At 49.9% G+C, this 23455-nt stretch overlaps 1 protein-coding gene across 1 annotated transcript in view; it reads right to left on the bottom strand.

Annotated features, from left to right (window-relative positions):
* The window catches only part of HYDIN (HYDIN axonemal central pair apparatus protein), a 427107-nt gene that overhangs the window by 133314 nt on the left and 270338 nt on the right, over window positions 1-23455 (bottom strand). Inside the window, exons 24-28 of the mRNA XM_073307159.2 lie at window positions 19628-19741; window positions 19230-19332; window positions 15636-15755; window positions 14268-14477; window positions 11018-11155 (exon numbers count right to left, since the gene is read on the bottom strand). Coding sequence (XP_073163260.2) covers window positions 11018-11155; window positions 14268-14477; window positions 15636-15755; window positions 19230-19332; window positions 19628-19741 — 685 coding nt within the window. The remainder of the gene's footprint in view (window positions 1-11017; window positions 11156-14267; window positions 14478-15635; window positions 15756-19229; window positions 19333-19627; window positions 19742-23455) is intronic.

The following is a 23455-nucleotide window of genomic DNA, read 5'->3' as shown; positions in this document are numbered from 1 at the left end:
TGGACGTTTTCCAATTTTTCCACATCCTTCTTGTAGCGTGGGGCCCAAAACTGGACACAGTACTCCAGATGAGCCCTCACCAATGTCGAATAGAGGGGGATGATCACGTCCCTCGATCTGCTCGCTATGCCCCTACTTATACATCCCAAAATGCCATTGGCCTTCTTGGCAACAAGGGCACACTGCTAACTCATATCCAGCTTCTCGTCCACTGTCACCCCTCGGTCCTTTTCTGCAGAACTGTTGCCGAGCCATTCGGTCCCTAGTCTGTAACAGTGCATTGGGTTCTTCCATCCTAAGTGCAGGACTCTGCACTTGTCCTTGTTGAACCTCATCAGATTTCCTTTGGGCCAATCCTCTAATTTCTCTAGGTCCCTCTGTATCCTATACCCAGTGGCGAACTGGAGCCAGTTCACACGAACCAGTTGTTAAATTTTGAAGCAGTTTTAGAACCGGTTGTTAACCCGCTTCCCTGCAGGGGGCGCTGAGGCTTTGATGGGCTCTGGCCAGGAAGTGATGTAATTCCCCCTCCGGCCGCCGGGGGCGCTGCGCTGCGGGAGCCACGTGGGCTGCCGCTTGGCCCTGGCCACGAGCCCTGGGGCTGCTGCTGTTCCCCTGGCCCTGGGGCTCCCGCTGCTGCCGGGTGGGTCCCCGGCTGCTCTGCTGGGCTGGGGCTGCGTCCTGCTGCTCGGGCTGCTCCCCGCGAGCCCCCACCCCCCTGCCCGCAGCCGGCCCCCGCCTCCAGCCACCCCTGCACCCCCTGTCCTGCCCGCACCAGCCCTTGCCCACACCAGCCTCTGCCTGCAGCCAGCCCCGCACCCCCTGCCCACAGCCGGCCCCTGCCTCCAGCCACCCCCTGTCCTGCCCGCACCAGCCCCTGCCCACGCCAGCCCCTGCCTGCAGCCAGCCCCGCACCCTCTGCCCACAGCCAGCCCCTGCCTGCAGCCAGCCCCCACCCCCCTGCCCGCAGCCGGCCCCCGCCTCCAGCCACCCCCGCACCCCCTGTCCTGCCCGCACCAGCCCCTGCCTGCAGCCAGCCTCTACTTCCAGTCAGCCCCTGCCCTATCTCCAGCCAGCCCCATACCCCGTTGCCTCCAGCCAACCCCGCACCCTCCTGTCTCCAGCCAGCTCCGCACCCCCTGCCTCCTGCTATCCCTGCCCCATGCCCCTGTCTGCAGCTGGCTCCACGTCCACTGGTGCCCTGCAGTTCCCAGGGCAGTAACCCTGCACACCTGCTTCAGTGAGGGGGGCAGGGAGCAGCTGAGACCCACACATGTGCACACCCTAGGGTGACCAGACAGCAAGTGTGAAAAATCGGGTACGGGGGTGGGGAGTAATAGGAGCCTATATAAGAAAGAGACCCCAAACTCGGGACTGTCCCTATAAAATCGGGACATCTGGTCACCCGAGCACACCCCCAGGGCGTGGCAGGGCCCCACACATGGGAAACGGAGCTCGTTTCTAGGTCAGGCCCATTTTTTTAAAAAAGAACTTTAGACAGGGTTAACACACACCCGTATTTTCCCGGACAGGTCAGGCTTTTTGGTTCTTAAATCGCCGTCCGGGAGGAAGTTTCAAATTTTAAAATTCCTCCCAGGAAAATACGGACGTATGGTAACCCTGTGGGTACAAAAAATACATACTGGGGCACAGCCCTTACATCAGAACTTTTTATAGGGAACCGGTTGTTAAGATTTTGGCAGCTCATCACTGCCTATACCTACCTCCAGTGTATCTGCCAACCAGCTCAGTTGCTGGGCCAGAGGTGTGCAGGGCGCACATTTCAAGACAGCAACCCAGTGGAGAAACTCAGTCTGCTCAGCCAGGGGAAGGGTGGCTGCATGGCCAAGCGGCCAGCCTGGGCGAGGGGGGACCCAGATTCAATTCCTTTCTCGGTTACCAACTTCCTGTGTGCCCTTGTGACGGTCTGTCTTCCTGGCATCTGGGAGGTATGATTCCCACTTCCGGGAGATGTACACACCCTAGCAGCACGGCCCTGGTAGCGCAGGTTCACCACCCAAGGATGTAGCCGGAGGGTTGGGAAGCGTTGTATGTGGGTGGCGAGCCCGCGCCGCTGCACGGTGATTTTTAGGCACAAGCACCAGAGCGTCTGCCCAAACTGGGGATTGCACTTCCCAGCTGCTGTGGCGATGTTCCCTTAGTCTCTCTGTGCTGCAGTTCCCCATCGGTCAAAAAATGGGGATAAGAGCACTTCCCTGCCTCCCATGGGTGCTGCGAGAATAATGGCAAGAAATAGATGGTGAGGTGCTCAGACACTATCGATCAGTACACGTGACAAAATGTGGCACCACCTAGAACCTCTTGTCCCTGACAAACCCCATTCCCTAACATGGATCTGCTGGGATATGCTGAGAGAGGCTGAAATGCTTAGGAAAGTGTTAGGTGCCTGAAGGGATGCTGGTGTCTCTCCAGTGGGCTGCATGGTGTTCTTTGTTATTATTTGTATTACAGTAGGGCCTACAGTAATACAAGCACTTGAGATCACAGCCCCATGGAGCAGGTGCTATACACATAAAATGAGAGACAGTCCCTGCCCCAAAGAGCTTATAGTCCAAATAGACAAGGCAGACAATGGGGGGAAGGGGAAACTGAGGCACAGAGCGGGGAGGTGACTAGCCAAGGTCACACAGCAGGTCAGTGGCAGAGCCAAGAGCAGAACCTCAGGAGCAGTTACTACAACTCCTGAGGAAGCTCGGAGAAGGAAGGTAATATGGATGGGGGGGGGTTCAGCTGTTGTGACCTGCACTGGACGTGCCATGTTTGTCTTTCTTCCACAGGACAGAAGTGACTTTGTCTGTACAAAGTGCAGGATGGTCTCCATATTGGTAGAGAAGGTTCAAGGTCTGGAGAAACAAGGATCAACCCTGCGTTGCATCAGAGAAACTGAAGATTTCCTGGACAGACGTCAGGATATGCTTCTACAATGTTCTGAAGATTCGGAGCAGGCTGCGCAGTGGGGACAGGAAGATGGTGAAGAAATTTGGCAGTGTGTGACCTCCAGAAGAAGAAAGGGGAGCGTCCATGTACCAGCAACGCAGATACAGGTAAGTAACCATTTTCATCTTCTCTCCACAGGTACGAAGGCGGAGAGTGGACTAGATGATACGTCTGAGGGAAGGGAACAGAAGGAGACTCCGGCGATTAGAAGGCATGAGATGCACTGTCCTAGGGTTGGGGGTTCCACAAGCACCGCTCCCAAGAGAAGGAGGCGGGTGGTGGTGGTCGGGGACTCTCTCCTCAGGGGGACTGAGTGATCTATCTGCCGCCCCAACCGGGAAAACCGAGAAGTCTGCTGCTTGCCAGGAGCTAGGATTCACGATGTGACAGAGAGACTGCCGAGACTCATCAAGCCCTCGGGTCGCTCCCCCTTCCTGCTTCTCCATGTGGGCACCAATGATACTGCCAAGAATGACCTTGAGCGGATCACTGCGGACTACGTGGCTCTGGGAAGAAGGATAAAGGAGTTTGAGGCGCAAGTGGTGTTCTCGTCCATCCTCCCCGTGGAAGGAAAAGGCCTGGGTAGAGACCGTCGAATCGTGGAAGTCAACGAATGGCTACGCAGGTGGTGTTGGAGAGAAGGCTTTGGATTCTTTGACCATGGGATAGTGTTCCAAGAAGGAGGAGTGCTAGGCAGAGACAGGCTCCACCTAACGAAGAGAGGGAAGAGCATCTTCGCAAGCAGGCTGGCTAAGCTAGTGAGGAGGGCTTTAAACTAGGTTCACCGGGGGAAGAAGACCAAAGCAGGGAATTGGAATACTGGGAGGAAGCACAAGCAGGAGCGCGCGAGAGGGCAGGGCTCCTGCCTCATACTGAGAAAGAGGGAAGATCAGCGAGTCATCTCAAGTGCCTATACACAAATGCAAGAAGCCTGGGAAACAAGCAGGGAGAACTGGAAGTCCTGGCACAGTCAAGGAATTATGATGTGATTGGAATAACGGAGACTTGGTGGGATAACTCACATGACTGGAGTACTGTCATGGATGGATACAAACTGTTCAGGAAGGACAGGCAGGGCAGAAAAGGTGGGGGAGTTGCACTGTATGTAAGGGAGCAGTATGACTGCTCAGAGCTCAAGTATGAAACTGCAGAAAAACCTGAGAGTCTCTGGATTAAGTTTAGAAGTGTGAGCAACAAGGGTGATGTCGTGGTGGGAGTCTGCTATAGACCGCCGGACCGGGGGGGATGAGGTGGAGGAGGCTTTCTTCCGGCAACTCACGGAAGTTACTAGATCGCAGGCCCTGGTTCTCATGGGAGACTTCAATCATCTGCTGGGAGAGCAATACAGCGGTGCACAAACAATCCAGGACGTTTTTGGAAAGGGTAGGGGACAATTTCCTGGTGAAAGTGCTGAGGGAACCAACTGGGGCAGAGCTCTTCTTGACCTGCTGCTCACAAACCGGGAAGAATTAGTAGGGGAAGCAAAAGTGGATGGGAACCTGGGAGGCAGTGACCATGAGATGGTCGAGTTCAGGATCCTGACACAGGGAAGAAAGGAGAGCAGCAGAATATGGACCCTGGACTTCAGAAAAGCAGACTTTGACTCCCTCAGGGAACGGATGGGCAGGATCCCCTGGGAGAATAACATGAGGGGGAAGGAGTCCAGGAGAGCTGGCTGTATTGTAAAGAATCCTTATTGAGGTTACAGGGACAAACCATCCTGATATGTCGAAAGAACAGTAAATATGGCAGGCGACCAGCTTGGCTTAACAGTGAAATCCTTGCTGATCTTAAATACAAAAAAGAAACTTACAAGAAGTGGAAGATTGGACAAATGACCAGGGAAGAGTATAAAAACATTGCTCGGGCCTGCAGGAGTGAAATCAGGAAGGCCAAATCACACCTGGAGTTGCAGCTAGCAAGAGATGTTAAGAGTAACAAGAAGGGTTTCTTCAGGTATGTTAGCAACAAGAAGAAAGTTAAGGAAAGTGTGGGCCCCTTACTGAATGAGGGGGGCAACCTAGTGACAGAGGATGTGGAAAAAGCTAATGTACTCAATGCTTTTTTTGCCTCTGTCTTCACGAACAAGGTCATCTCCCAGACTACTGCACTGGGCAGCACAGCATGGGGAGGAGGTGACCAGCCCTCTGTGAAGAAAGAAGTGGTTCGGGACTATTTAGAAAAGCTGGACGAGCACAAGTCCATGGGGCCGGATGCGCTGCATCCAAGAGTGCTAAAGGAGTTGGCGGATGTGATTGCAGAGCCATTGGCCATTATCTTTGAAAACTCATGGCGGTCAGGGGAAATCCCAGACGACTGGAAAAAGGCTTATGTAGTGCCCATCTTTAAAAAAGGGAAGAAGGAGGATCCTGGGAACTACAGGCCAGTCAGCCTCACCTCAGTCCCTGGAAAAATCATGGAGCAGGTCCCCAACTAATTCATTTTGAAGCACTTAGAGGAGAGGAAAGTGATCAGGAACAGTCAGCATGGATTCACCAAGGGCAAGTCATGCCTGACGAATCTAATTGCCTTCTATGACGAGATAACTGGCTCTGTGGATGAGGGGAAAGCGGTGGACGTGTTGTTCCTTGACTTTAGCAAAGCTTTTGACACTGTCTCCCACAGTATTCTTGCCAGCAAGTTAAAGAAGTATGGGCTGGATGAATGGACTATAAGGTGGACAGAAAGCTGGCTAGATTGTTGGACTCAACGGGTAGTGATCAATGGCCCCACGTCTAGTTGGCAGCCGGTATCAAGTGGAGTGCCGCAAGGGTCAGTCCTCGGGCCGGTTTTGTTCAATATCTTCATAAATGATCTGGAAGATGGTGTGGATTGCACCCTCAGCAAGTTTGCAGATGACACTAAACTGGGAGGAGAGGTAGATATGCTGGAGGGTAGGGATAGGATACAGAGGGACCTAGACAAATTAGAGGGTTGGGCCAAAAGAAATCTGATGAGGTTCAACAAGGACAAGTGCAGAGTCCTGCACTTAGGACGGAAGAATCCCATGCACCACTACAGACTAGGGACCGAATGGCTCGGCAGCAGTTCTGCAGAAAAGGACCTAGGGGTTACAGTGGACGAGAAGCTGGATATGAGTCAGCAGTGTGCCCTTGTTGCCAAGAAGGCCAATGGCATTTTGGGATGTATAAGTAGGGGCATTGCCAGCAGATCGAGGGAGGTGATCGTTCCCCTCTATTCGACATTGGTGAGGCCTCATCTGGAGTACTGTGTCCAGTTCTGGGCCCCACACTACAAGAAGGATGTGGAAAAATTGGAAAGAGTCCAGCGGAGGGCAACAAAAATGATTAGGGGACTGGAACACATGGCTTATGAGGAGAGGCTGAGGGAACTGGGATTGTTTAGTCTGCGGAAGAGAAGAATGAGGGGGGATTTGATAGCTGCTTTCAACTACCTGAAAGGGGGGTTCCAAAGAGGATGGCTCTAGACTGTTCTCAGTGGTAGCTGATGACAGAACGAGGAGTAATGGTCTCAAGTTGCAGTGGGGGAGGTTTAGGTTGGATATTAGGAAAAACTTTTTCACTAGGAGGGTGGTGAAGCACTGGAATGCGTTACCTAGGGAGGTGGTGGAATCTCCTTCCTTAGAAGTTTTTAAGGTCAGGCTTGACAAAGCCCTGGCTGGGATGATTTAATTGGGGATTGGTCCTGCTTTGAGCAGGGGGTTGGACTAGATGACCTCCTGAGGTCCCTTCCAACCCTGATATTCTATGAGTCTATGACCCAGATCTCCTGAGACCCCAGCCAGTGCCCCATCCCTATAACACACTGCATCCCCGAGAGATGCATGCTTTTTAGATAGCAAAGTGCAGTTGGGAACAGGAAGTAGCATTATTGGAGAAATGGGCTGAGGCTTAGATTTGTGAAGGTGTGTACAGGCGTTGCTGCATTCAGCGCTGCAAGAGCTAACTCAATTAGGAGCCTAAATTTCATTTTCAAAAGGAATTTAGGCATTTAGGAGCCAAAACCCCACTGAATTTAACGCCTACATGGGTGAATCACTTTGAAAATGAGACAAAGACTCCTAAATCAGTGAGGCACTGCAATGCTGAACTCAGCAACACCTGAGTACCTTTAAAAATCTGAACCTAAATGACAGATTAGCAGCTGGTGTACAGAAGTTACCTAGACATTTACTTCAATTAAAGGATGGTGAAGCGAGGAATATAAGAGAGTCCATTCAGAGACCAAGGGAAGTTTCTTACCAGCAAAATACAGGAGCCAGTGGGGAAAAGGGAGGAGCAAATGGAAATGAAAAGCTAACTGTGTTTTGTGCAGATCCCATCCCTGGAGCACATACAACCTAGGGCCATATTGGATGCAAACACCCTAGGCAAGTATGTAATTCTAAATGCAGAGGCCCCTGAGCTGCAGGCTCATGAAGCTGGACCGGAAAGGAGACAGCTCTATCAGCAGGGACAGCAAAGAGGGACACAAAATGCAGCCAAGTCAATGGCTCTTCTCTCATGAATTCCAGTCCCTCTGTAGGGGGTGTATGGGGGTCGCCTGGGAGAGCAGTGTGATTGAGGACAACCAGTGTGCACTCCAGCATGGGCACCTAGTCCTTCATTAACTCGCTCCGACACGCGGAAGCTATCACAGATCGGCAGTAGCCAGTGGACATCGGGTAGTTAGCGCTGACAAGGCAGCACCTCGGAGAGGAATAGCAACAAAAGCCTGCAGAATAGCAGGTAAGAGAAGACGTTGACTTCCAGAGGTCGCTTTGAAGGAGAGCTGTCCAGCTGCAGGGCTGGTAGGTGCTGTAGCCTTTAGAACTCATGTAGGGCCAACATCTATGAGAAAACCAGGGGATCTCCTGAATGTGGGGGGTCCCCTTTTTGCTGCTGTGCTCCTCCCTGCCTTGCTCCCAGCACCAACCGCCAGCTTTCCTTGGCTCCCCGTGCGCTGATAACTGTGGTCGGTGGGCAGGGAGTGTATATAGCAGGTGGCAATGCTGCTCTGAGCAGCAGGAAACTTTTGCCGGGTTGATTGGCAGCCTTCCACGCAGAGTGGCTATTCCCTGGCTCTGGCAGCCCCAGACCTGGAGCCCCTCTCAGACAGGGTCTGTCAGACAAAGGTACTGGCCTCTGTGCAATCGGAAGGTGCTGGTGGGTAACTGCTTTCCCCTCCTGTGTCACCCTTCAGTCCCATTCCAATGGAATTTCCTCAGCTTTGCTCCCCACAGTGCTGTGTTGGGGGGCAGAATCTTTGTTCAACAGAGCAATCAGCCAGCATGCTCACTGGGCACAGAGCAGTGGAAATTCCTGGGAACACAAGCACAGCACATAGTAAAAAGACAGCCAGACCAGGTCCTCGGCTGTGTTAGCAGAGGGGCAGCAGTTGTTACAAAGCACCTAACCCCCATCCAGGGTCCCGGGCAGTCCTGCTTGCTGTTCCTCAGGCAGGAGATCACATTCTCAGAGAGGCTGCAGCAAAGGGCATCAGAGACTCATCTATGTGAGGATACCAGGCTTCATGAAAGTTATGGGGAAATATTAGAGCCATTTGGCTTCCTCTCCTTGGGAAAGAGGAGACTTGAAAGAAGCAATAAACCTGAGAGGTACATTAGTCACATTGCCGAGGGGGACAGAGAGGGGACATCACTGCAACATGAGGGGCAGGCTATGGCTTTCCCAGACCTATACAGAGGCAGTGAGATGGGGCCTAAGAGGCAAGCACTTTACCAGGGCTTCTCCTTGCATGTGGAGCTGAGCAATCTGCTTAATGGCATGGACTGGTTCCCCCCCTACACGGTCCCACTTTGTGGGCAGGTGAACAGGAGAGAGGGATTGGCTCCAACTCCTCCTGGCCCCCTGTAGCCTTATTCTTTAACAGTTAATAATTGTATTGGTTGTCAATGGATACGAATGTAATGAGCTGGAGGAACAGGGATCTAGTCTAGTCTAGTTACTGCTAAGGAAAAGAAAAGGCTAAGTTAGATCTATGGGCTGCACCCCCTAACATCCTGCTGCCCAGAGCACAGAGACTGTTCCGGTGGGGGCCCATTGCAGAGTCATGGGAGCAGGGGAAGGCCTTCCAGCCCCCATCCCGCTGCACAAGGACCATCAGGATCTCAGGCAGTACTTTGGGCTAAGGCAGTGGTTCCCAAACTGGGGTTCCCAAACCCCTGGGGGTTCACAGAATGTTACAGGGGGGTCGCCAGAAAAATGTCACTCATGGCGGCCAGAGGACCCCGGCACTGGAGGCAGCAGGTGGGACCTGGTTGCAGGGCAGACGGCCCGAGCCCCAGGGAGAGCGGGGCTGGGCAGTTGCGGCTGGCAGCCCGAGCCCTGCCCCCATCAGTGGGGGAGCCGGCAGCCCGAACCCCAGTGCTCTGCACGGGGCTGGCAGCCCAAGCCCCAGGGAGAGCGGGGCCGGGCAGTTGCGGCTGGCAGCCCGAGCCCTGCCCCCATGAGCGGGGGAGCCGGCAGCCCGAACCCAAGCGCTCCGCACGGGGCTGGCAGCCCGAGCCCCAGGGGGAGTGGGGCTGGGCAGTTGCGGCTGGCAGCCCGAGCCCTGCCCCCATCAGTGGGGGAGCCGGCAGCCCGAACCCCAGTGCTCTGCGCGGGGCTGGCAGCCCAAGCCCCAGGGAGAGCGGGGCCGGGCAGTTGCGGCTGGCAGCCCGAGCCCCAGGGAGAGCAGGGCTGGGCAGTTGCGGCTGGCAGCCCGAGCCCTGCCCCCATCAGTGGGGGAGCCGGCAGCCCGAACCCCAGTGCTCTGCACGGGGCTGGCAGCCCAAGCCCCAGGGAGAGCGGGGCCGGGCAGTTGCGGCTGGCAGCCCGAGCCCTGCCCCCATGAGCGGGGGAGCCGGCAGCCCAAACCCAAGCGCTCCGCACGGGGCTGGCAGCCCGAGCCCCAGGGGGAGTGGGGCTGGGCAGTTGCGGCTGGCAGCCCGAGCCCTGCCCCCATCAGTGGGGGAGCCGGCAGCCCGAACCCCAGTGCTCTGCGCGGGGCTGGCAGCCCAAGCCCCAGGGAGAGCGAGGTCCAACAGTTGGGGCCGGCAGCCTGAGCCCTGGTGGTCAGCGGGACCAGCAGCCTGAGCTCAGTGGAGCTCAGTTGACCGGGGCGGTCAATGGGGTCCAGCAGCAGGAGCCCAATGGAGTGCGGAGGAACTTTAAACTTAAATTCCTGGAAATATTAATTTTTAGGAGGAGGTTCACGAGATTGCACAATTTAGTGAAAGGAGTTCGCGGGCTGTTAAAGTTTGGGAACCACTGCACTAAGGGGAATGAACACAAGCTGCAGGCAAAGCCCATCAAAGCAGAGAACACAAGTGAGTGCAGAGGCATGCAGGTTTGTGTCTAGTGGAGGTGACTCAGAGGTCTGCTGAGAAAGCAGCAGTGCGAGAGAAAGAGAAACTGAGCAACAGAGACACACTGGGCTTTCCTCACTCCGGAGATCATCTCTGAGTCCATAAAAACAGCAAGGACTGTTCCTAAACTAAATGTGCCTATACAAGTATACTCCTGAGCACTTGAAAGAGACACACCAGCACGGCTCGTGCTGCAGGAGTGGGTGGATAAGCTGGTGTCTGTGATTGGGCAGGTGGGGAAGGAGTATATCTTGCTGGGTTACAGACCAGGCTCTGAGATTGGCTGGGCTGGGCTGAGCAATGTGACCTAGGTTCTGCTGTGAAGAAAAAAGAATCTGTGCAATCCAATTCCATCGTCAGCACAAACCCAAAGCTCCCAGCAGCCAGAACTCAAAGTGTGGCCAAAGCACTTGAGCTGCCTGCAGCTGGTCGTTTGATGGAGGAGCCTCTTGCCACTCAGAGTATATTGAGGGAGTCTATTAAGGAGCACGCCCATTTGACCTTCACTAGCTCCCAGTAGCTATAACCTTCCATCATCTCCCCTGCTGGATTTACATCCTCACCCTCTGGCAACACAGCTAGACAATTGCCCTTGCTGTGCCAAGGAGGGGGCTTCCCTTAGGAATGGTGATCAGCCCAGTTGCCAGCGCTTGTGGGGCCTCTGCCGGGCAGTACCAGGATTTTAATTCTAGCCCCTCAGGGCTCCGTCCATCTGTCACAGATACTTACAGTGGCAGGCAGGATCAGTGGCACTCCTGGCGGAGGGTTGTCGGATGAGGCCTGGCTCGTGTTCAGTACCATGTACCCAAATCCAACCTTCCCGTTATTGCACAGAGTGATTTCAGCTTCAATGACTTGGTCAAATAGCTGAGGGGAAGAGATAGGAACAGGAGTGTCACTATCAAGGCTTTTTTTCAGATTTGCTTCCCACATACTCATAACACGCAGACAAGGGGATATTCAATGAAAGCAAGAGACAGGAAATTCAACACCGGCCCAAAGGAAAGTTTTCCAAACAGTGCACTACTAGACTGTGGAACTCATCACCACAACATGTTGCTGTGGTCACGAGCTCAGCAGGAATCCAGAACGGACTGGATATTCTGTAAGAACATGCAGACTTATGAGAGAAAGGATTAAAATAGCAATCAGGAACCAAGGAAGAGTTTTGGAGGGGATGTAAATCCTCCTGGCTTCAGGGCATAAACCAGCTTCTAATTGATGGGGGTATTTCCTGTGAGAAGCTTGTCCCATAACTATGGACTATAAGGTGAATAGAAAGCTGGCTAGATTGTCGGGCTCAATGGGTAGTGATCAATGGCTCCATGTCTAGTTGGCAGCCGGTATCAAGTGAAGTGCCCCAGGGGTCGGTCCTGGGGCTGGTTTTGTTCAATATCTTCATAAATGATCTGGAGGATGGTGTGGATTGCACCCTCAGCAAGTTTGCAGATGACACTAAACTGGGAGGAGTGGTAGATACGCTGGAGGGTAGGGATAGGATACAGAGGGACCTAGACAAATTGGAGGATTGGGCCAAAAGAAATCTGATGAGGTTCAACAAGGACAAGTGCAGAGTCCTGCACTTAGGACGGAAGAATCCAATGCACCGCTACAGGCTAGGGACCGAATGGCTTGGCAGCAGTTCTGCAGAAAAGGACCTAGGGGTTACAGTCAACGAGAAGCTGGATATGAGTCAACTGTGTGCCCTTGTTGCCAAGAAGGCCAATGGCATTTTGGGATGCATTTTGGGGCATTGCCAGCAGATCAAGGGACGTGATAGTTCCCCTCTATTCGACATTGGTGAGGCCTCATCTGGAGTACTGTGTCCAGTTTTGGGCCCCACGCTACAAGAAGGATGTGGAAAAATTGGAAAGAGTCCAGCGGAGGGCAACAAAAATGATTAGGGGACTGGAAAACATGACTTATGAGGAGAGGCTGAGGGAACTGGGGATGTTTAGTCTTCAGAAGAGAAGAAGGAGGGGGGATTTGATAGCTGCTTTCAACTACCTGAAAGGGGGTTCCAAAGAGGATGGCTCTACACTGTTCTCAGTGGTAGCAGATGATAGAACAAGGAGTAACGGTCTCAAGTTGCAGTGGGGGAGATTTAGGTTGGATATTAGGAAAAACTTTTTCATTAGGAGGGTGGTGAAACACTGGAATGTGTTACCATCGGAGGTGGTCGAATCTCCTTCCCTAGAAGTTTTTAAGGTCAGGCTTGACAAAGCCCTGGCTGGGATGATTTAGTTGGGGATCGGTCCTGCTTTGAGCAGAGGGTTGGACTAGATGACCTCCTGAGGTCCCTTCCAACCCTGATATTCTATGATTCTATTCTATGATTCTATGATTCTACCTGCTTCAGTGTCCTGCACCTTCCTCTGAGGCCTCTGAGTCGATGTCAGAGACAGGACACTGGACTGGGTAGCCCTGGGGTCTAATCCAGCCTGGCAATTCCTATCTGGCAAGCAGGAGAAGCTGTGAACCAGCACAGAAATACCTGGGAGATCCCCCTCAGCATCAGAAAACATGAACTTTTTCTATTCCTTGCTGCCATTTTCCAAATGTGCCTCTTTTGGGAAAGATAAGATAGGTGAGATGATATCTGTTATCGGACCAACTTCTGTCGAAAGCTTGTGCCTTCCACCAACAGCAGTGAATCCAATAAAAGACTGAATCACCCGCCTTTGTCGCTCTCATAACCTGAGACCAACATGGCTGCAACACTGCCAACAATTTCTTTTGGAAGACAGTCCTGTATTTCGGACTCCCTGGGTCAAACAGATCCCTGGGGTAACTCCCCTGAAGTCAAAGGAGATAGATCGGGGCAGATTTGGCCCATTCCAGTGATAGCATAATCCAATGTATGTGATGTTAGTTGACATTATTATTTTAATAATGAAGGAAGGTATCATTCATCTTCAGGGAAAGCATGATTTTTAATGTGGTAAACCCTGGATTCTGTCCAGCACTGCTTGGATGAGGCTGGAGGATGTATACAGGAAAATGCTCCTATGCCCAAGTATTTTTGGAACCTGCAGTGGTAGGAGAAGGAATACAAAAGGCGCATTAACATCTAAAGAGATTCGATAATAATCTCTTTGGTCCTTTTTAGTTGGTTTAAGTGAAACAGTGGTTCTTTGAGTTTTGATTCTGATATCTGAGTCTCACACCATTTGGTCTACAATTACTGGGTTCTAGTTAAAAACACTATTAATGGTGAAAAGGCAACAAAGAAAACAGAATGACTGGTTAAAGGAGAGGAGCTCAGTTAGTCTGTGCTGCTTTAATGCATGGATGAAACTGCCCCACTGCCTTTAATTTGTTCTCAGGCATTTGCAGAGGCAGAGGCAGAGCTCAAAGCAAATGTCGCTTGTTACTAAGTGCTCTCCGGCAGACTCTGAAGGCATGTCATGTGTCTCCAAACTCCTCCTCCTCTGTCTTTTCCTCTACATGGTCAAGGGGGCTGGTCTCTTCCTTCAAGGGTTTATTTTTCCTTCATTAATGTGCAGGTTCATTAAAATCCCCCTCCAACACAGAGTACCTTTGTGCTGCTTCCTACTTTACCAGCAGAGGAATACCATGCACAGGTCAGATCACGGCATGACACTGACTGACCTTCACCAGTGACGCTGCAGTTAATCGATAGAATCATTTTTCCTCCAAGCAACAGCACTCTTACTTCCACTGCTTCCCTTCTACTAAGCCCAAGAACAGTAGATACCAAAAAGATGCAGGGCTTCATGATGGACAAACTCTGAAGAGGTTATGCTGCCCACAAGAGAGAGGCTGTTGGGATACAGGTGCATATTATGCAGAGGAGGTTCTACTGACAGTGAGAGTGGAGCTGTGAGGGGCTGTATAACGGTATCCAGAGGTAGGGCCACCCTGTCAGGAGGGGACACTGACAGCGTGGATGATGGCACATCTGGCCAGTTGAATGGAAGTTGGTGGCTCTGAAATGCAGGCCTCTCCTGTGTTTTACCTGTAGCCCATAGTCAATCTCCTTTATGTCAAAGGCGTAACTGATGAGCGAAGCCTCTCCTTTCAGCACGATCTCATAGGTAGGGCCTCCCTCGACTTTGCACAGCGCCTTGGCCCGGGCAGTGATGTCAGCGTGACCATAAAAGGTGAATGAGACCTGCTGACTCTCGTTGGGTTGCAGCATTCCATAGAGGGGCAATATGTCAAACACCTGGTGGGGGTGGGGTGGGGTGGAGTGGAGAGGGTAGAGGAAGGCAGAAATGACACAGTTAAACATTTCAAAGTGCAGAAATCAATGGTTAGCAACTTCAGAAGAGCTTCATCCTTTCAAATGCCCTGGCATTCTACTCTGCATAGCAGTTGTTTGGAGCAAGGCACAGACAATACTAGATCCTCCGGTGGGGCTGGCACAAATGGAATGATTCTAATCTCTGGCTTACAACCACCCTGATCTAAACTGAAAGGGCATAGGGCATACGTAGTCTCCATGGTCACTAAGGCAGCATTAGTACAGTCTTGGAGACCTATGGGTGGCAGAGGTCCTCTCAGGTGAGGTTCCTCTTCCTTGGAATTCCCAGCCCTTGAAGGGACTTCAGACAGAGTAAGAGTCAGCAGAGCCCAATGCGAGACACAGTGACTCAGTTCAGCTTATTCTGAACACTCTTGATTTTGTTCCTGTATTGTGTGCTATTCTCCATTACAGTGCTAAGGCAACAACAGAATTGTTATTATTAACCAATTAATTAATGAAGGGATTACTATTGAAGTCTTTACACTCTATCCAGGCAAAACTTTTATTTAAGTCAGTGAAAGTGAAGTCAATGGGAGTATTCCCTCAGAAAGGTGTTACTGCTCCTCAGAAGAAAGGTTCTAAAAGATACATAGCCTTTAAGGTCCATGAGACTGAGGCCTGGTCTACACTTGGGAGGAGGGGGAGATCGATCTAAGTTATGCAACTTTAGCTACATGAATAACGTAGCTGAAGTCGATGTACTTAGATCTACTTAGTCTTCACTGTAGTAAGTCGACAGCTGACGCTTCCCCCTCGACTCCGCCTGCACCTCTCGCTCCGGTGGAGTACCGAAGTTGACGGGAGAGCGGTTGGTGGTCGATTTATTGCATCTAGACTAGACTCGATAAATCGACCCCTGCTGGATCGATCGCTGCCCGTCGATCCAGCGGGTAATGTAGACAAGCTCTTAGGACCAGTTAACACATATTGCAATGATGGCAGCATTGTACAAAGTGTGGTACAGAACAGCTTGTTAGCTACAGTCTGCTGCTGTGTCCCTGGGAATGATCCTTAGAAGTGAGGCAAGAGACAAGGGAGTGAGAGAACAGTCTTAAATCCAGTGAATCTCCTGCTTACTTCTTCCACCCCTGTTGCAAGAAGGTCTTCTGACTCCACAAACCACAGTGATTCCTTGAGCTCCGCCGGGCTCAGAGTCAGAGAAATGCCTTCCACCTCATCAGCACCCACGATTAGCATCTAGGAAACAAGCAGCACAAGCTAGAGCAGTGGTTCTCAACCAGGTGTGCGTGTACCCAGAGCTCTTCCGGGGGTACATCAGCTCATCTAGATATTTGTCTAGTTTTACAACAGGCTACGTAAAAACACTAGTGAAGTCAATACAAACTAAAATCTCATACGACTTGTTTATGCGGCTCGAAATACTATGCACTGAACTGAACAGCTCACCTGTGCAACCACAGCAACGACGGAGGCAATGCTGAATACACGACAATATTTATACTCCAGTTGATTTATTTTATAATTCTATGGTCAAAATGAGACAGTCAGCACTTTTGCACAGTACCAGTGGAGCTGTTACACTTTTTTTTGTAAGCAAAGTGTTTTTAAGTGAGGTGAAACATGGGGCACACAAGACAAATCAGACTCCTGAAAGGGGTACAGTTGTCTGGAAAGGTTGAGAGCCACTGAGCTAGGGCAAGCAGACGGCCACTCCCAATCTTGAGCCCGCCCCTTCTTTTTCACAACGAACACTGCAGTCATTTTGCTCCTGGCTGGGTCTGTTTCTGAACATAGCATGTCTGCTGCATACATTATTGTACTGCACATACACAGGGACATCTCATCAAAAGGCAAAGGCCCAGCCCCAAGTTCAGAAAAGTGTGTGCACACAATGGATGTGCAAATGAAGCAAGAGGCGTAGTTAGGTCCATACTTAGCTACTAATGTATGCATTTACCTGGTTCACCTGGGCAACTGTAACCCACACACCTCCTGGGTGTGGGGTTCTGTCCCATCTAGTGGCAGAGAGAAATGAGTCTGCTCTACAGCCTGAGCTAAGAGGCAGCTGGCTTTTAGCTCACGTGGTAGAGGCTCATGCACTAAGCTCCAGAGGTCCCCAGTTCGATCCTGCCTGCCAACAGACAGGGGTCTGTCGGTTGTACATAACCACGGCAATGAAGCAGGCAATGCTGAATATACTACAGGCCTGTATTTGAAAACAAGGCTCACAATGTATTTGTGGTCACTGAGCACCATTTTTCCCAGTCAAGAGAAAATTTCCAGTGTGAATACGCCGCAATGATAGTTAAATTCTTATCAGTGACTGCCTGCTGACCTTAACTAGAACGTACTGCAAACTTAAGTTTGCCGCCTCTTGAATTCTGTGTGCTTCACAATGTCAGAATGATAACACCCAGCTCTTCTCCACTATTTTTCATCAGTCAACCTCAAAACAAAGGAAGTCAGTAGCACTACCCCCATTTTACAGGTGGGGAAACTGAGGCACAAGAGGGGAAGTGACTTGCCCAAAGTCACACAACAGGCCAGTGGCACAGCTGGGAATAGAACCCAGGACTCCTGAGCCCTGTGCTCAGTCCACTAGGAAACACTGCCTTCCTATCATCTTAATGTTCCATTAACATCCTCTTTTCAATGGGATACAGAACAAGGAGTCAATTCTGATAGACAATAACATCAATGTCTAACGCTGGCAGCCGGTATCAAGTGGAGTGCCCCAAGGGTCGGTCCTGGGGCCAGTTTTGTCCAATATCTTCATTAATGATCTGGAGGACAGCGTGGATTGCACCCTCAGCAAATTTGTAGATGACACTAAACTGGGAGGAGAGGTAGATACGCTAGAGGGTAGGGATAGGATACAGAGGGACCTAGACAAATTAGAGGATTGGGCCAAAAGAAATCTGATGAGGTTCAACAAGGACAAGTGCAGAGTCCTGCACTTAGGACAGAAGAATCCCGTGCACCGCTATGGACTAGGGACCGAATGGCTCGGCAGCAGTTCTGCAGAAAAGAACCTTGGGGTTACAGTGGATGAGAAGCTGGATATGAGTCAACAGTCTGCCCTTGTTGCCAAGAAGGCCAATGGCATTTTGGGATGTATAAGTAGGGCCATTGCCAGCAGATCGAGGGATGCGATCATTCCCCTCTATTCAACATTGGTGAGGCCTCATCTGGAGTACTGTGTCCAGTTTTGGGCCCCACACTACAAGAAGGATGTGGAAAAATTTGAAAGTGTCCAGTGGAGGGCAACAAAAATGATGGGGGGACTGGAACACATGACTTATGAGGAGAGGCTGAGGGAACTGCAATTGTTTAGTCTGCGGAAGAGAAGAATGAGGGGGGATTTGATAGCTGCTTTCAACTACCTGAAAGGGGGTTCCAAAGAGAATGGATCTAGACTGTTCTCAGTGGTAGCAGATGACAGAACGAGGAGTAAAGGTCTCAAGTTGCAGTGGGGGAGGTTTAGGTTGAATATTAGGAAAAACTTTTTCACAAGGAGGGTGGTGAAGCACTAGAACGTGTTACCTAGGGAGGTGGTAGAATCTCCTTCCTTAGAAGTTTTTAAGGTCAAGCTTGGAATGATTGGTCCTGCTTTGAGCAGGGGGTTGGACTAGATGACCTCCTGAGGTCCCTTCCAACCCTGATATTCTATGATTCTATGATTCTAAGCAAGACTAACAGCTAAAGGTCAGAGAGCTGAAGAGAATTTTCAAAGCCATGCATAAGAATTTAGCAAATGACAGACTTTGTGCCTCTTTCTCCAGAGCATCATTTCACACAAGTACCTGTTGACTTTACTTGTCACCCTCCCGCCATGGATTAAGAGATACAGGAAGAAGGTATCAGAGTAGCAGCCATGTTAGTCTGTATCCGCAAAAAGAAAAGGAGTACTATTTCCTCCCCCCTACTGTTCCTCACATGTTCTTGTCAACTGCTGGAAATGGCCCACCTTGATTATCACTACAAAAGGTTTACCCCCCTACCCCCGCTCTCCTGCTGGTAATAGCTCACCTTACCTGATCACTCTTGTTACAGTGCATATGGTAACCCCCATTGTTTCATGTTCTCTGTGTATATAAATCTCCCCACTGCATGCACCTGATGAAGTGAGCTGTAGCTCACGAAAGCTCATGCTCAAATAAATTGGTTAGTCTCTAAGGTGCCACAAGTCCTCCTTCTCTTTTTGAGGAAGAAGGTAGCAACTACATCAGTAGGCAGTTCTAGCTGGGTTTGAGCAGGTGCGGGGTGTTTGTAGGTCAGTCGTCAGTGCAGATTGCATTAGAAAAGACTAGGAAGTTAGAAGCTACTTATGTAAATTAGGGAGAGAGGCAGTAACTGCTTCTGAAGTTAGTATGTAAACACAGGCCTAGCCTGATGCTGTGTGAGAATCAGGTCAGTGGAGAAGAGAGATGTGATTTTAAAAAGTGCTTAGTGTCAGCCTAATTTAGCTCCCATTAAAGTTAATGGGAGTTTTATTACCAGAGATATCTATGAAGAGCAGAGTTAGAGCAATGCTGTGTGTGCTTGAAAATCCCACCCAAGATATATGACCCACCAAGTCAGCAGGCAATTTGGAAGGTTTAAAGGTGTGTGGGGGGGTGACTAGTATGATTCTGCTGGAGTGTGTAGGTCAAGCAGGTGAATGACTCAGACTTCATGGGATCCAGGCAATTGGGCTAGGGGAATTGCTACCTTTATTTCTGAGGAATCATTTCTGTCCAGCAGCTCTTTGTGTTGGGTCTCTTCTTCACTCATCCCATTGGAATGTTTCTCCACATCCATCCCTCTGGAGTTTCTGGTGAAACATAAGGAGAGAAAAGTCACCAGAGCTTTGCAGTTTTGCCAAGCATCTGACAGATGTTTATCTCCTGCGGCCCGCACAAGTGGGAAGTCAAGCAGGGGAAGAGCACAGGTGCCACTGGGTTGCTGGGAAAGGCCATCTACGACAGCTAGATCCTCTAGGATGGCCCTGGTCCCACTCATGGAAATGCAGCTGACAGCTCACAGACTGGGTGGGTGTGGTGGAATGGGTCCCCTACAGAAAGCTCTGTCAGAATCCGACCCTTGAGGCTGATGATTTCTGTACAAACCTCATAGAGATGTTGCTGTCAGTTTGTTCTGAGGCTGTCTCGGGCTCCTGCTGAGTTTTCTGCTCATTTGTTGGTTCGGGTTCAATGACGGACTTACGTCCTCCAGGGCTGAACCTTGAAAATGAAATTAGGTTTCAACATGAGTATGCTGTGAACATGCCTGTGCCCGAGGGGGAGAATACTGACTATTGAGAATACTGAAATTCCCAGAGCTACCCCATCCATCCTCTAACTGCAGCCGCTCCAGAACTTGGCCGGGGGAGGTCCCAGGAAGGGTGCTGATGTCTCTATGGGTATATCTACCTGGCAATCAGGAGCCACGATTGCTGCAGACATAGGCATAGCACAGCTAGCCTTGATTGTGCTAACTGGCTAAAAATGGTAGTCTAGCTGTGGCAGCATGGGCTAGCTACTCGAGGACAATCCCACCCAGGACCCGGGTACATGCTTGGACAGCTAGCCCATGCTACCATGGCTACACAACTATTTTTACTGAGCTCCTTTGATCAGTGCTCGCTCAGGCGTGCCTATGATTACTGTCCTGATTGCAGTGCAGACATACCCTACACATGAAACTGCTCAGCTGTCTCTGCTCCCAGCTGCTGCAGGAACCAAGTATGAGTAGCTGATGGACAACATCTGAGTATTTCAGGCTGTATAGAGGAGGGCAGGCCATGCTGCACCTCACAGAGAGACCACTTTCCGTGCAGATACAGTGTGGCTGTGTAGTGGGGCAGCTGCTCCATTCTGGCGTGGAAGAGGTTGAAGCAAGGCAGAGAGGCTGCACAGAGCCCCAGACAATCCTGGAAGGGCTTACTGTGAGCCAGTCTAGTGGAGGCTTGAAAGCAGCCAATCAGGGCCAGGCTGGGACCTATAAAAAGGCTGCAGGGCAGAGAGGAGCTCAGTCTCTCCCTGGAGGGCAAAGGGAGAAGAACTGGCGCAGCAGCAATATGTCCTGGCTTTGAGAGTAAGCTTTGGTCCTTCTAGGTTAATATCCACAAATCCCTTATTTGACTGTATTCATAATCTTAGGTGCCTGCGTCACTCTTGAGAACGGAATTTAGGGCTAAATTTCAAAAAGATGCAGATCGGCACCCAGAGGTATTTATTCCTTAGGTGCCTAAATAACTTTGAAAATATGGCCCCTGGGAGCCTAGGTCAACAAAGCCTAGAGAACAAAAGGAAGTGTGAACATTTCTGAACTGCAATCCAGAGGTCCCAGAAATTACTGTGAATCCTTCCCCTCCCCATGTGCTCAGCTAGGATCTCAACTCCTCTTGGTTCCACTGATTTCATTCATTGATTTCCATGGAAGCGAGGAGCCTACATGCCTTTGAGGATCTGGGCCTAGGGACCTTGCATCAGCCACCTAGGCCTGAACATTTTGGCCATCCCTTTTGGTTATATCCACACTGCTAGCTATACTGCCTTCTAACAAGAAGCCTCTTGTGATAAATACTGCTGTTAATAGCAACTCATGAGAAGAGTAAAGCCTCTGAGATGGAAAATGTATAGTCACTTATTAAATTACCCCCAGGTTTATAGAACAGCTTAAGGCAACTTCATTGGACCACAGGGCCTAGATAATAACAATATCTTTCATCCTAAAGCATCCTGAAGTCATGCTGGAAGATAATATGACAGCTAGCTTCTGCTAAGAAGAAGCTCAAAACCACTAAGAGACTTTTACCAGAGGGGAAAAAAAGAATAACAAGAAGTGAAACACCTAAAATATGGGAGTGAGATCATTCTCAGGGAACTGATGGGGGCTATAGGAAAGCTTATTACTGACAGGTAAGACAATAAACTCCATAGGGTCGAAACAAAAGGCAATTGCTGTTTTAGAAAGTAAAAGGGATGGGAGGGGATACAAGATGGAGAGGATACCAGAATCAAATTCCAGAATCCTCAATCAGTCCATAGGCAACTCTCTCACTGAAATTAATGGGAGTTTTGCCTAAGGAGGAACTTCAGGAAATGGCCCCAAAAAAGAGAAGAGGAAGTGGGGAATGGACTTAACTGTGGCTCATCTCCTCCAAACTCCATCAGAGATTCATTGGTTTCATGTAGGCATCCATTAAGCTCCTCATCTGATCTTTCCCCTTATTTCCCTTTGTGCCTCATGCCTTCAATTGTCCAGCATCGTACTGATCAATCGTCCTTCCAGGGCAGGAGAAGAGCAGAGGAGAGGAAGGCTGGTCCAGAGGGCTGGGATTCTGGACATCCAGAGTCAAGTCCCTACTCTGCCAGAGACCTTGGGAAAATAGATTAAAGTACACTACACTCAAGTGGTGGGATTGAAGCATGTGTAGATACACCTGAGTGAGCTGGAGTACCAACAGCAATGAAGCAATGGCAGCACATAAGTATGTCAAATGAAAGAGAGGCCCATTCAATTACATCATCTAATGGCAAACAGCCAAAAAGTGACAAGTTTTCAAAGTGCTTACATTCCAATGCTAGAAGTCTAAATAATAAGATGGGTGAACTAGAATGCCTCGTATTAAATGAGGATATTGATATAATAGGCATCACAGAACCTTGGTGGAATGAGGATAATCAATGGGACACAGTAATACCAGGATACAAAATATATCGGAAGGACAGAACAGGTCATGCTGGTGGGGGAGAGGCACTATATGTGAAAGAAAGCGTAGAATCAAAAGAAGTAAAAATTTTAAATGAACCAAACTGTACCACAGAATCTCTATGATAGTAATTCCATGCTTCAATAATAAGAATATAGTAGTAGGGATATATTACCCACCACCTGACCAGGATGGTGATAATGACTGGGAAATGCTCAGGGAGATTAGAGAGGCTATAAAAATAAAAAACTCAGTAATAATGGGGGGATTTCAACTATCCCCATATTGACTGGGTTCATGTCACCTCAGGACGGGATGCAAAGATAAAGTTTCTTGACACCTTAAATGACTGCTTCTTGGAGCAGCTAGTCCTGGAACCCACAAGAGGGGTTCTGGATTTAGTCCTAAGTGATTCTGGATTTAGTCCTAAGTGGAGCATAGGATCTGGTCCAAGAAGTGATTACAGCTGGACCGCTTGGTAATAGTGACCATAATATAATTAAATTTAACATCCCTGTGGCTGGAGCAGCCCATCACAGGAGCATTTCAGAAAGGGAAACTACACAAAAATGAGGAAGTTAAACAGAAATTCAAAGGTACAGCACCAAAAGTGAAATCCCTGCAAGCTGCATGGAAACTTTTTAAAGACACCATAATAGAGGCTCAACTTAAATGTATACTCCAAATTTAAACACACAGTAAGAGAACCAAAAAAGTGCCACTGTGGCTAAACAACAAAGTAAAAGAAGCAGTCAGAGGCAAAAAGACATCCTTTAAGAAGTGAAAGTTAAATCCTATTGAGGAAAATAGAAAGGAGCATAAACTCTGGCAAATGAAGTGTAAAAATATAATTAGAAAGGCCAAAAAAGAATTTGAAGTACAGCTAGCCAAAGACTCAAAAAGTAATAGCAAAAACATTTTTAAGTACATCAGAAGCAGGAAGCCTGCTAAACAACCAGTGGGGCCACTGGACGATTGAGATGCGAAAGGAGCACTCAAGGACGATTAGGTCATTGCAGAGAAATGAAATGAATTCTTTGCATCGGTCTTCATGGCTGAGGATGTGAGAGAGATTCCAAAACCTGAGACATTCTTTTTAGGTGACAAGTCTGAGGAACTGTCCCAGATTGGGGTGTCATTAGAGGAAATTCTGGAACAAATTGATAAACTAAACAGTAATAAGTCACCAGGACCAGATGGCGTTCACCCAAGAGTTCTGAAGGAACTCAAATGTGAAATT

This window comes from Lepidochelys kempii, chromosome 12 (genome assembly GCF_965140285.1).
Source record: "Lepidochelys kempii isolate rLepKem1 chromosome 12, rLepKem1.hap1, whole genome shotgun sequence".
NCBI classification, from domain to species: Eukaryota; Metazoa; Chordata; order Testudines; family Cheloniidae; genus Lepidochelys; species Lepidochelys kempii.
The sequence above is the reverse complement of the archived record's forward strand: the minus strand, read 5'-3'. Positions and strand labels throughout refer to the sequence as shown.